Source organism: Octopus bimaculoides, chromosome 1 (assembly GCF_001194135.2).
Source record: "Octopus bimaculoides isolate UCB-OBI-ISO-001 chromosome 1, ASM119413v2, whole genome shotgun sequence".
Taxonomy (NCBI): Eukaryota; Metazoa; Mollusca; class Cephalopoda; order Octopoda; family Octopodidae; genus Octopus; species Octopus bimaculoides.
Genome location: NC_068981.1, coordinates 84,760,428 through 84,773,801, shown reverse-complemented (window position 1 = coordinate 84,773,801; position 13,374 = coordinate 84,760,428). Strand labels below are relative to the sequence as shown.

The 13,374-nt window shown below is 36.2% G+C and overlaps 1 protein-coding gene across 1 annotated transcript in view; it reads left to right on the top strand.

Moving 5' to 3' along the window:
* LOC106879798 (coiled-coil domain-containing protein 63) overlaps positions 1 to 12,749 on the top strand; it is a 16,470-nt gene extending 3,721 nt beyond the window's left edge. Inside the window, exons 3-8 of the mRNA XM_014929507.1 lie at positions 982 to 1,101; positions 3,085 to 3,266; positions 9,013 to 9,131; positions 10,334 to 10,617; positions 11,318 to 11,575; positions 12,705 to 12,749. Of these exons, the coding sequence (XP_014784993.1) occupies positions 982 to 1,101; positions 3,085 to 3,266; positions 9,013 to 9,131; positions 10,334 to 10,617; positions 11,318 to 11,575; positions 12,705 to 12,749 (1,008 nt within the window). The remainder of the gene's footprint in view (positions 1 to 981; positions 1,102 to 3,084; positions 3,267 to 9,012; positions 9,132 to 10,333; positions 10,618 to 11,317; positions 11,576 to 12,704) is intronic.
* Positions 12,750 to 13,374: the final 625 nt, after the last annotated feature.

Sequence of the window (13,374 nt, the reverse complement as noted above, 5' to 3'; positions counted from 1 at the left end):
TATATATATATATATATATATATCAGAGTAAGCACATAAATGTGAAACAAGGTGGAAAAAATAGTAATTGAATACTGGAGGTAGAATAAGATGCTTTATTAATAAAGTGTGTGTATATATATATATATATCTTATATATTTATATTTATCCATAGATAATGTTGGTAACTTGTTACCCCAGTAGTATCCAAAGATGAACAGAACTTTATGTGTGGCAACAAAACATAATAAAAACTGGTTAATGGGTTATTTGGTACTGCTACAATTGTTTCATTAAAAGTTTTTTTTTGTGATATACTGATAGTACAGTCAGGTGTGTATTGTAGTATGCACAACATATATAAGATTATGTAATACATAATGTGTCAGCTCATCAGGATTATACAAGCAAGCATGATGAATCAATAGCTCAGAAACACCTATTGATTCATCAACATCACAATGAACATTTATGTAGCTCCTTAAAGTTACATAATATGTATTCAGTGAGTCTTTCGAAACATGTTTAGCATGTAACAACCTCTTCCATTCCCTTCACTCACATATATAAATGTATGTGTGTGTGTGTATATATATATATATATGTGTGTGTGTGTGTGTGTGTGTGTGTGTGTGTGTGTGTGTGTGTGTGTATACACGAGATGCTCTTTTGAGTCTGATACTGCAGTTGTGTAGCTTTCTACAGTATACCCATGTTAAGTATGATATACATATAAACACACACACACATACACACACATACACACACACACACACACACACACACACACACACACACACACACACACACACACACACACATACACACACACACAGAGGCACTACTGTTCTTTTTACGAAATAAATTCTTATTAGCTTTTATCTTGTGAAACAAAATTTTTTTCACCAAACCCTAGTGGTTTTTCGGAACCCACTTTGAGAAATATTGCTCTGGTTATTTGTTGATCAAATTTTCAAATCAGTGCATTTTATTTCCCACAGATCAATAGTTTTCAAAAATCAGCTGGGTTAAAGCGTCAAATATCAGAAGTGGATCTGAAACTCAAGAAGCAAGAATCATTAGAAAAACGTGCCAATGTCACAGAGGACCGTTTACAAAGGGTCATTACTGTTTTATTATTACCTTTTCTTCTTTCAAATATATTTTTTTGTTAGAAATTGTATGGTTAGTTATGATTGCCAAGCGAAATGTCTTTCAGTATACAATTATTTCCCTTCATGTTTTGACTAACACATTTGATACTAACCTGCCTCAAACCAACACTGTTTCTATGATACAGAATTCCTGTTTAAAGTGTTCTTATATGAAACCTTCCTTCAAATTTTCTTGTATGGAAAATTTGAAAACAATTCATTGGGAATTGAAGAATCTTCAACTGGTTTGAAGAAAAGGAAAAAAATCTGATATCTGTCCCAAATACCAGTTTAACCCTATCGTTACCAACCCGGCTGAAACCGGCTCTGGCTCTGAGTACAAATGTCTTACTTTCATAAGTTTTGAATTAAAATCTTCCACCAAATCTTAGTCACAATTTATGTTCCTAACACTAACTGAATGATAACTAAGTTATTTTACTAAATTCTTTGTTATATTTAAAGTAATTGAAAGAAAATACAGTAACGAAAGGGCTAACAATGGCTTCAAATTTTGACACAAAGCCAGCAGGTTTAGGGAGAGGGGCTAAGTTGATTAAATTGACTCCAGTGTTCAACTGGTATTTATTTTATCGACCCAGAAAGGATGAAAAACAAAACTGACCCTGGCAGATTTTGCATCCAGAATGAAAAGATGGACAAAATACTGCTAAGCATTTTGCCCAATGTGCTTTTAATTCTGCCTGCTTACCGCCTTAAATACTAGTTTGATAATGACAAAGTTATTTGCCTAAATTCTTCATTAGTTTCAAAATTAAAATGAAGGTAATGTATTTCAACAGAAAATTTGGTAATGAAGCGTTATCCCTTTGAGATTGATAAAATAAATTTCAGCTATGTACTAGCTTCTACTTTACTATACCCCTCCACCAAAGGTGTAGTTTTGTGCCACTGTAAAAACAATCCTTTAGGTGAACGGTTTATAGGTAGTTGATTCACTAACTTAAGTTTGCTATGAGGGAGTCCTAGTGTGGTCTCTTGATCTGCTAGAAATAGTCACCAGATTTTCCCTAGCTTACAATGTGAAATGAGGAATATAAAAGTTCAGAAAGTTCAAAAGTCATGGTAGATTTGAGTGATTTACATCAAAGAAAATAGCCAGTGAGATCTGTGAAGGTGGAGTCCAAAAGCATACAAAGATCCAGTGGTAATCCGGGTGGAGTGCTGGTATGTGGATGAGGAGAGGAAAGTTCGGGAAGTAGTTAAGATGCACGTCCAAGAGAGTATGAAGTTCAGTCAGCATCAAGCTGGAGTAACCACGTGAGTGTATAATATATAGTTCAAATTTACAGAAAAAGAAAAGACGAAGACAGGTGTAGGAACAACAAGCAAGTGCATTAGTATCATATATATTATTACACTTGCTTACGTGTGTGTGTGTGTGAGTGTGTGTGTGTGTGTGTGTGTATGTGTATGTGCGTGTGGGTGCGCGTGTGTGTGTGTGTGTATGTGTGTGTGTGTGTGTGTGTGTGTGCACTTGACAATCAGTGTTGGTTGTTTGTGTCACTGTAAATTAGTGGTTCTGCAACTGAGGCTGATAGAAGAAGTACCAGACTTTAAAAATAAGCATTGAGATTGGCTTGTTTGACTAAACCCTTCAAGGCATGCCCCAGCATGGCCGTCATCCAATGACTGAAACCAGTAAAATATAAAGGTAAAACAGTGCATATGTATTTTAAATGGCTGCTGTCATGACTCTACCACGATGAAATCTTAAGCAATGTTTCACATCAGTTTCATTTGATATCAGCTCTTTGTCTCTATCTGTCTGTCTGTCTGTCTGTCTGTCTGTCTGTCTGTCTGTCTGTCTGTCTGTCTGGCTCTCTCTCTCTCTCTCTCTCTCTCTCTCTCTCTCTCTCTCTCTCTCTCCCTCTCTCTTAATCTATCTTTTCTTTCTGTTACTAATCCATTTCTTTTTGTTCCAAACAGCAAATGGCATACTTCCACAAGCAGCTATCTCACAACATCAAGTTGAGAAAAGAAATTGATAACATTCGGCAAGAACGGAAAACTTACGAACAAATTTATAGTCGGATGTTTAATGAATTGAATAGCATACGCAAAGATAGGAATGCCATGCTCTCTGATGCCACACATTTTTACAAGGAAAGGTCAGTTGTTTAACTTGTAATTAACCCTCTTCAATTTATTGCAAGGCCATCTTTTTAACAATTTGGTGATAAGAGAGTAGCATGCGCCGTCTAGAGAAATGCTTGAGTCTACCACCCCATATCTAGATACCCCACCCCATACAGGCTTACACAGACCCACAAGTGTTGAACCCACAGAAAGTGTCACTCACAGCAGGTCACCTCTATTGCTTCCCCCACCAGCTGTGTTACTGCTTGGCTATCAGGGCCCTTTGTTAGCCAACAACAGCACTTTCATAATAGCGTACATTTATGTATCAATTATTAAGGTGATGAGATGATAGAATCAATAGCACATTGGATAAAATATGGAGCAATATTTCATCTTGCTCTTAAAATTCTGTGATCAAATTTTGTTGAGGTCAACTTTACCTTTCATCCTTCCTGGAAAATAAAACAAAGTACCAGTCAAGTACTGGGGTTGATGCAATCAACTAACCCTTCTCCTTAAGATTGCTGGGGTTGTGCCAAAATTTGAAACTAAAGGCTGCAAGCTGGCAGAATTGATAGCATATTAGAGCCAAATGTGAGCTACCATATGTTTCATGCTCTGATAGGAGAGTAGTCAGGTGCCCTTGCAAAAGCTTGCTGAGTATTTATTGCCACACAATATATATATACATATATTGTATGTATATATTCATACATACTTGCATACATATATACATACATACATACATACATACATGATGGCCGTCCACTTGTGACCGAGGAAGACCATTGCTGACCTTCATCATATTATCTCTGGCTGCCAAGTCCAGGCTAAGAAGGAATATATTCACAGACATGACAGAGCTGAGACCTACATACACTGGAAGCTATGCCAACACTATGGAATAACAACAGAAAAAAGATGATATAAGCACATGCCTGAAAAGGTCACAGAAAATGAGAGCATTTGCTCAGTTTTTGGTAGGTCTTGACATACATTTATGTCAATTGGGACAGTCATATCACTGAGGAGGCATGATTTTTGTCTGAAGTCTTTCAATAATGTCAGATCTATTTGCACCTATCTTTCAGTCAGTTTGAACAGTGAAGTTCCAGAGGAGTGAGATGCGATCATTTTCAAGCACTGGAGGTAGTTTGTGTTCCCACCAGTTTTTATCATGGGCCAGGTCCAGGTTTTTGCAAATTACCCAGTGAATATACTGTGCTGCTCTATCATGTCTGTTGAGATACTCTGTAGGTACAAGAAGACTGCACATAGAGACAAAATGATCAATGGTTTCATTTTATTGTTTACATACACGTCGGGCTTCTGCAGTTCTTTAATATGTTGGCCTGGTAGCTCCTTGTAGGTAGGGATTGATCTTGGACTGCTATGATAAACCCTTCTGTTTCTGATTTTATCCAGAAGACACTAACCAATGATGGGTAAGGGCTTTGTCAATGTCAGCCTTATTAGCCCTCTTTGAGTATTTGTCATCGAGAGGTTTTTCTTGCTATTTATCTAAGGCAGCAGTTTTAGCATGGGTTTTCATACGCTTAGCTTTTTCTGTGCTTGCTTCCAGTACGTCTAATTCTGGGATTTGTTGTATTTGGAATTCAGTTATGTATTCCTTTGCCTGTTTTGTTACTGAGCATGATGCTTTCTTGTTTTCATGCTTTAAGACAAGTTTTGACATCCAATCATCAGAGTTTTTCAGGTAGGTGTTTAGACCAATTGTGGCTTAAACCTATCAGTTGTAAATGTCCATGGCTACCCTCTTTTCTTGGCAGGTAAACTCGTTCTATATCTACCTTAGGGTGGTGCATTCTATACATTGTCAACAATTTTCATATTTTTCTGTCAAGATTACATATTTCAGCAATTGACCAGTTAATGATATTGAAATTGTAAGTTGTGACCAGTATGGCCAAAGTATTGATTGCTTTGACCTTTGATCCATTCAGTTCTGTCTTGAGTATTGCTCTTACCTTGCGATAACATTCTCTTCTGACCCTTTCCCTCATTGTTCAACATTCGATTCCATCACCTTCAAATACCCCTAGGTATTTGTAGCTCTCTGCTGGTCTTAACTCCTTTATGACATTTTGCTGGTCAAGATTAACAACATTGGATGTTTCTGTCATTTTTCCTTTGATAAAGGTAGCTTTTGCACATTTATCGAGGCCAAATTGCATCCTGATGTTACCACTGAATTGTTTAACAATTGCTAGTAAGCCCTGTAGTTGTTGGTCATTTTTTGCAAAGAGCTTTAAATCATCCATGTAAAAGAGATGATTTATATCTTTATCAAACTTTTTATAGCCATATTGTACATCATTGAGCAATTTCAAGAGAGATACTAAGGCTAGACAAAAGAGGAGCAGTGTTAGAGAGTCACCATGGAAAATGCTACATGAAATTCTTACATCTCCAGCATTGAGAGATTCATTGTCACTGTTTAAAGTTATTATTATTATTATTATTATTATTATTATTATTATTTATGTAGAGAAGAAGCACAATTAAAACTCATAAGTCTGCAAGAACGTCAAACAAAAGACCTTGCACAACATCAACTGGAAGTTCGTAAATATGACCAAAAAATTCACCATGATGATAGTCTTCAGGAATTCATTTCCCAAAAGACCAAAATACATCATTGCCTGAAAGAAGATCGGACTATTTCCTTAAAGAAAGGTAAGATACACAATGTTAAACAAAACCATTCTTTAGTTTTTTGACATTTCAGGGTGACCGTATGTATGTATGTATGTACGTATGTATGTACGTATGTATGTATGTATGTATGTATGTATGCATGCATGTATGTACATACGTATGTATGTATGCATGAATGTATGTATGTATGTATGTATGTATGTATGTATGTATGCTAGACAAACTGCTTGGTGGCATTTCTTCTGGCTTTACGTTCTGAGTTCAAACTCCACCAAAGTTGACATTGCCTTTCATCCTTTTGGGGTCATTAAAATAAGTAACATTTGAAGAGTGAGGGTGATGTAATCGACTGGCCTCCTATGCTTAATTTTTAAGCTGTGTGCCTATATTAGAAAATATCTTTTAATAATTCTGTTTGTTCCTCTGTTACTTAGACCGTCCGTAACGCTTCTACATGATTAGTTGAAGGGGAGGCGGAGGGGATGGAGGGGATGGATGGGGATGAGAGATAGGGGAGGAAGAGGTGGTGATGAATGAAATGTGCAATTTCTTTTTCTGCACTAAGTTTTTTTTCTCCATTACTTAGTCTGTCTGGAACACTTTTACAAGATTATTTGAAGGGAAATGCAAAGAGCAAAGAAAAAAGGAGAGAAAAAAAGAGGGTAAGGCGAAGAGTGATAGGGAAAGAGGGAGAATGCTGTGTATTAAGTCTATAAAATTGTGCATAAAGTATTTAACCCTTTCGTTACTGTATTTATTTTGAGATGCTCTGTGTTTCTTTTAATTATTTTAAATACAATGGTAGGAACCTAAATTTTGACTAAAGTTTGGTGGAAAATTTTAATTCAAAACTTATGAAAACTAGACATTTGTACTACAGAGCCAGAGCTGGTTTCAGCCGGGTTGGTAACAAAAGGGTTAAAATGTATATTTAAAATGCATTAAGTAATCATCATATTCCAGTTTCCTTCACTTTTCGATGATTAGCAGATGAATGATTATCTCTTGATACAGACACAACACAGGCTATGCTTTAAGGTTTTTTGGATAAAGTTTTCAAAAATAACCCAATAAGTTTACCATCAATTCCATGAAATATTCACAGGTCCAGCTAGTTTTTATTATCAAAGCAGCAAGCTGACTGAAGCATTAACACTTTGGATATAATGTAGTGCAGCATTTCTTCTGGTTCTTTATGTTTTGAGTTCAACTCCTTTTGAGATTAACTTCACTTTCATCCTTATAGAGTTGATAAAATAATGAACCAGTCAAGTACTGGAGTGAATGTATTCAACTAGCCCCTTCCCCTAAAATTGTTGGTTTTGTGCCAAAATTTGAAACCGTTGGGCCTGAATGGCAAAGGCAAAGCATGATAACAAAGAAGCTATGTGCTCTCTGATTCCTGGCTGATGAATGCAATGTTTCAGCAGCACTCTGCAGAACTAGTTTTGAGGAGTTGTATGCTTGAGACTGACTTTTGAGGATTACCTCAACAGTTTGCCATGCCTCTCAGACAAGACTGTTAAGTGTTGACAATTACTCCCATAAATGCCCACTTAACTAATTCACTAATCTGGTCTCTGTAAACTTAACATTCTGGGAAAGATACATTCAGATACTAGTAATCAGGGCCCTGCCTGTGAGGTCTGTCTAAGTCAACCACCACAATTTTGTGGACAGCCTATGTTATTCCTGTCTGCTGACCTTCAGAAAATTCTACTTAGATATGATCTGGATGACCCAATATGCTTTGTCCATGACCACAATGGCACATTTGGGAAATCCAGTCAGTACCTGTTATTCAGTTGGAAACATCTGAGCAGGTTTGCAAGACTTTTTCACCTATTGTCCATGCAGTCCCTGTGTACAATTAAAATACAGCTCCAACAACCTATCAGCAGTAGAGAGTGTGATGTTCCTAGGAAAGCATCCAAATGTTCAAAGAAATCTGGTCTCCCCGAATCTGTCAGGACATACATAGCTACTAATCTGTAAGAATGGCATTCACTACTGGTTATATTCAGCACCATCACCTTAGTTCTGGGTCCATGAAAATGGTTTGTATTTCAAGGTTCAACCCTTTCCAAAACAACACTGATAATCTGCCACTTGTTCCTGGCAGCCTTGGAAATGTGTACAACTTGTAGCTACTGAAGGTGAGATGAAATCCCATGCCTCAGAACTTCTCGTTTTGCTGATAGCCGTCAGATCTGTATCATGTACTCTGAGGTCATTGAGTGAGCAGCTATGTTTCCAAGGTGATCCCAGGCCATGTGTATTCATACTGCCTATTCTGAGTATGGACACATTCCCCAAGTAGGAGGATAGTGAGAAGGACTACCTACCTCATTTCTGTGGATGGATAGGTGTTCTCTTCTTCCAGTTATTTGTGTGTGCTTCTGCAAACAGTTCTTTATAAAGCCTTTTACTCATACTCCCTCAAAAGTTATCTTTCATTTCGAATATTTTGCTTTCAGTTTATTTTAAGTTTCTTCAACTGTTTTTATAACTTCAATGAGTCAGGATATTATGTACTGGAGTGATATTGTCATTGTGAGTAATATTTGTGTTGATGTATATATTTTATTAAGTCCTTGTTGTTTGTGCCTATGGATGTGTGGTTGATGATGCTTCTGTTAGTTCACTTTGGTGGTGCTGTTTATATCATTGGTGTGGATTGGTTTGTATTTTCATTTGTTGCGTTTGTAATGTTGGTGGTGTTTCTAATGTTAGGGTGTTTGTGGTTGTGCTAGTTTTACAAATGTGGGTATATATTTGTTGATTGGTTCTGTGTCTTCTCATCTAAGCGGTTCATTTTTTTTGTCTGATACAACTGTTTTGTTTTGCAGTTTTTTTCCTCTACTCCTTGACAAGTATCCATTCTGGCAAGCCTCATAAGGCAAGTTTCCACATTGAATCAAATCTGTGGTATGGGAAATGGATATGTCGGTGTAATTGAATATATCTGTTTATATTTGTAATCTGGTTGGCTGGTGTGTTAGTATCTCTTTAGGTTAGTGGTGTGAGCAATATTTTTTGCAGATCTGTGGTGTCAGTACCTGCTGTTGTTAATGTTTATGTTTTTGTTCCTTTCAGTGCTGCTGTTGCTGTTTTTGGTGCTTCTGCTCTTGATACTGATGCTTTTGATGCTGCTGTTGTTTTTGTCATTGATGCTGATGTAGCAGTGAAATCAATGTATAGACAGCTCTTAGATGGTTTGTGTCTCCACATATATAGCAACTCAGCTTTCTGCTCTCTACTGCTATGAAAAGGTGTAGGCCATTTTAGGAGGCTGAGTAAATCAAGGATAGCCACCATGCATTCTTAGTTTGCTTGAATTACTAGTTCCATTTCTGTGCCTGATCAATCTTCATTTTCTAATTTGTGGATTTGCAAAATACTTGTCTTATTTTCTATACTGTATAATTCAGCCACTACCAACAAGGCAATATCTACTTCAGGTGGTACCTCAACCACCCTTATTTTTATAACTCTCCAATCAATATATATGTGTTGGAATCAAGAGCTGTTCCTCATTCCTTAGAGTTATTAAATTTTCCTTTGCCTCCTTTTTGGCTTGAAACCTCACCTTAACTCTGCCAAAGTGTCTTCCTCAATCAATGAAGGTTTATGCCCAGATTACTTTAAGACACTTCAATGTGAGCCTGCCTCATTTGCTCAAGTCACTTTATTTTGAGTTTGTCATATTCACACAATATTGTTTTCCATTGGGTTTCCTCTTGGATTTGTTGTATTTTGAAATAAATTATACGATTATTTTTGGTGAGATTAGTTTTGACATTTCTTAGTTCCTGTTCTAATAAATAAACTGTCTGTAGTTTTCTACACACATTCATGAACTCTTTTCCATTTTGTTTGCAAAGCTCATGCTTCATTGCTTACTCTATTGTATTAAAATTTTGTGCTGGTAGTAGTAGTGATTGAGGTTGTGTGTTTCAATGTTCTCTTTGCCTTACTTGTCACTGTTGTTATAGTTGTAGTGGTGTAAGGAGTGGTGGATAGGTGCATCTCTGATCACAAGCAAGAGTAGTGAGGGAGCATCATAGTCATGTGTTGAGAGGAATTCTTTGGGATTTGAATAATTCACTTCTGGAAAAATGGGTGATTTGTTCATTATCCTTAAACAGTTCTTGTTCAAGGACCTTTCGAGTAGGATGGCCTACTCGACCTGAAGAAAATTATATGCTGTTTATCTTGATATAAGATCACCATGTCGTGAGCATATGGTTGTGATGCATGTTCCTAGTGTACCCTTATCAGACGGGTCGTCATGATGGGTATACTGAGCTTCGTATATGTGTATCCCAGTGTCACTTTGAGAGCATGCACTGCTCTCTCACTCAATAATGATAATAATGATAATAATAATAATGACTAGGTTACTTCCTGATTTCAGAAGTGAAAGACTTTGCTACAGCTGGGCAGCAGCTTGAAATATATGATAAAGCCCTTCGAAGAATTGAAGAAATTACTGGATTAACAGATACTGAGTCAATTATCAGTAATTTTAAGGCTAATGAAGAAGAGAATTTCTCTCTCTTTAAATATATTAATGAACAAAACACAGAGCATGAAAATCTAACAGAAAGCATCAGAGAATTACGTCAGAACATATCAGAATTGGAAGAGATCAGTGAAAACTTGCAAACTAAGCAAGAGGATAAAATTCTTTCTGTTAAGGTTTGAGAAAGACTTTTCTTTTTTTTACTTTGTCTATAATAATTGTATGTAGAGTGATGATAAAGTCTGTGGTGATTGAAGGAAGGCAAAATATTTGGAGATGAAATATTACTTCAATATAATTTTTGAATGGCTAAACACACACATGCGCACGCACGCACACACACACACACACACACACACACACACACACACACACACACACACACACACACACACACACACACACACAAGTGATAATTTTATATTTGGGTATACACCTTTTAGTATGCTGTTTAAAGCCTGTTCATAGTATTTGGCTACCTGATGTCAGCATCTTATCCATGAGGGATTGGTGCATGATGAACTGAAATGATCATAGTGGATAACAAAGAGTCTTGTGAAATCCATTTTCTTTCTCTCATATTGTTATATACAAATATATATATATATATATTTATATACATATATACATACAAACATACATATATACACACACACACACATATACATATACAAATGTATATGCATACAGACGTATATAAGTACACACACACACGCACACACACGCACACACACACGCACACACACACACACACACATATATACCTTTCGAGCGTTGGACTTTAAGGAGGCAATGACAAATGACTGAGTTAAATATGTTTTTTTTTTTAATGTTAATAGTTTCGTGTGACTATGTCATTGTTTTTTTTTGCAACAGGACAAAATTTCAAAATCAAGTCAGCACTGTGACAAGCAAAGACATTCTCTGACTGAAAGGAGGAAAGTGTTTGAAGAATTCTACCATGGAATGGAGTCATTATATAATATTCTTCAGTGTCCTTCATTCACTTCATTCAGAAGAGATTCCTTACCAAATGATTCAAAAACTGATGAAAAGGCCATTCAACATCTCATGAATGGAATTGATCAGAAAGTCTCAAAATTAATATTTATCAACCAGTATTTAGAAACTTTGGTAATGCTAAAGCAATATTTATTTTGTGTTCAATATTTTGTATAAATACATTAAACAATGAAATAAATTACCATATTTGAGGGCATAAAAGCTGCATAGATATACCAGATGCTCTCCAATTTTTCAGCAGCACATATTCCAGAGATAAAAGTTTTTAGCGCATTAAAGAATATAATGAAGGCCTAAATTTGCATATAAGAAACTGGGGCTATTTTTCAACCCTTTAGTGTTCAGACTGCTATGTCAAATTTAATATTTATTAATTCACATTGTCTTGAATTAATCATACATTATCTTATAGCTTGAGATATTTCAATGTAATGATTATATATTTTTAGAATTACATTGTGGTTGGCATTAGGAAAGGCATCCAGCTGTAGAAACCTTGCCAAATCAGATCAGAACCTGGTGCGGCTCCCTGGCTTACCAGTTTTCAGTCAAACCATCCAACCCATGCCAGCATGGAAAGTGGATGTTAAATGATGATGATGATTGTAGGGTTGGTGTAAGAGGCCAGATTTTGACAGTTTGAGCATAAAACAGGTAGAATATTTGGGCCAGATATGGCTGGTTTAAATGCTTAAGGGTTAAGACATTTTTGAAAGAAAAATTGCACCTTATATGCCATTAAATATGGTAGTTAACATTTCAGGAGAGTAGGGCAGCAAGCTGACAAAATCGTGAGCATGCAGGGCAAAATGCTTAGTGGCATTTTGTCTGTCTTTATGTTGTGAGTTCAAATTCCATTGGGACCAGCTTTACCTTTCATTCTTTTGGGGGTTGATAAAATAACTACAAGTTGAGCACTGGGGTCGATGTAATCGACTAGTACACCCCACCGAAATTGCTGGCCTTGTGCTGAAATTTGCAACCAATATTTCAGGAGGGTACTCTTTGTCAGAGATCTGTATTACCTTTCACTCTTCAACAAAGGATACTGTGTTACATTAAACAGTTCCTCTTCCATTTGTTAAAGTCATTTAGTTCCCATTGAACTTTTCATATTTATTAATTACCAGCATAGGCCTCCACTAGTTTCCTTGGATCCTACTGTTTACTTTATCTAATAAGTGTATTTTACAACACTATGTTCTTTTCTAAAACTGATAATGTTCCTTTTCTGTTTTAGAGTGGAGATGATCTCAATAGTCAAGAGTGTATTAGTGGGAGGTGACCAGCATTTCAAGATAATTATCAATGGATGATTTAAGGATTTAGTTTTCATGTATGTACTGACATAGTAAAGAAATAATGCATATTGGGAATGTGTGGTTAAATCACTCCTACACTATGTATACACAAGTCACATTTTCTACTCTGTTTAGGCACCACCTACTATTCTATTTACACACAGTTTTCTGTTATTTATGTGAACACTTTAAAGTTTGGAAAGTCTTTGCTTAAAGATTTGGAGGATTTTATATACTGTCTTATATATAGTACACAGGAAGTATATATTCTCCTAAGTTATTTGTATTCCCTTCACTATGTTTATTACCGTGCACCTATACATATCTTGTACAAAAGAATCTCTATTCACTTCAAATCAACAAAACCATTACTCTTCTGAATATTCCTTCCATTCTCAAAACAATACACCTAGTTTCATCAAACTCTTCTCATTCTCACTCTCTTTCTCTCTCTCTATCTCTCTCTCTCTCTCTCTCTCTCTCTCTCTCTCTCTCTCACACACACACACACACACACACTACAAAGATATATCCTGATTTTTAGAAACATACTATAGTGGGGTCTATTCCCATGATGGCCAATCTCTCTAACATTGCTAAATATCATTC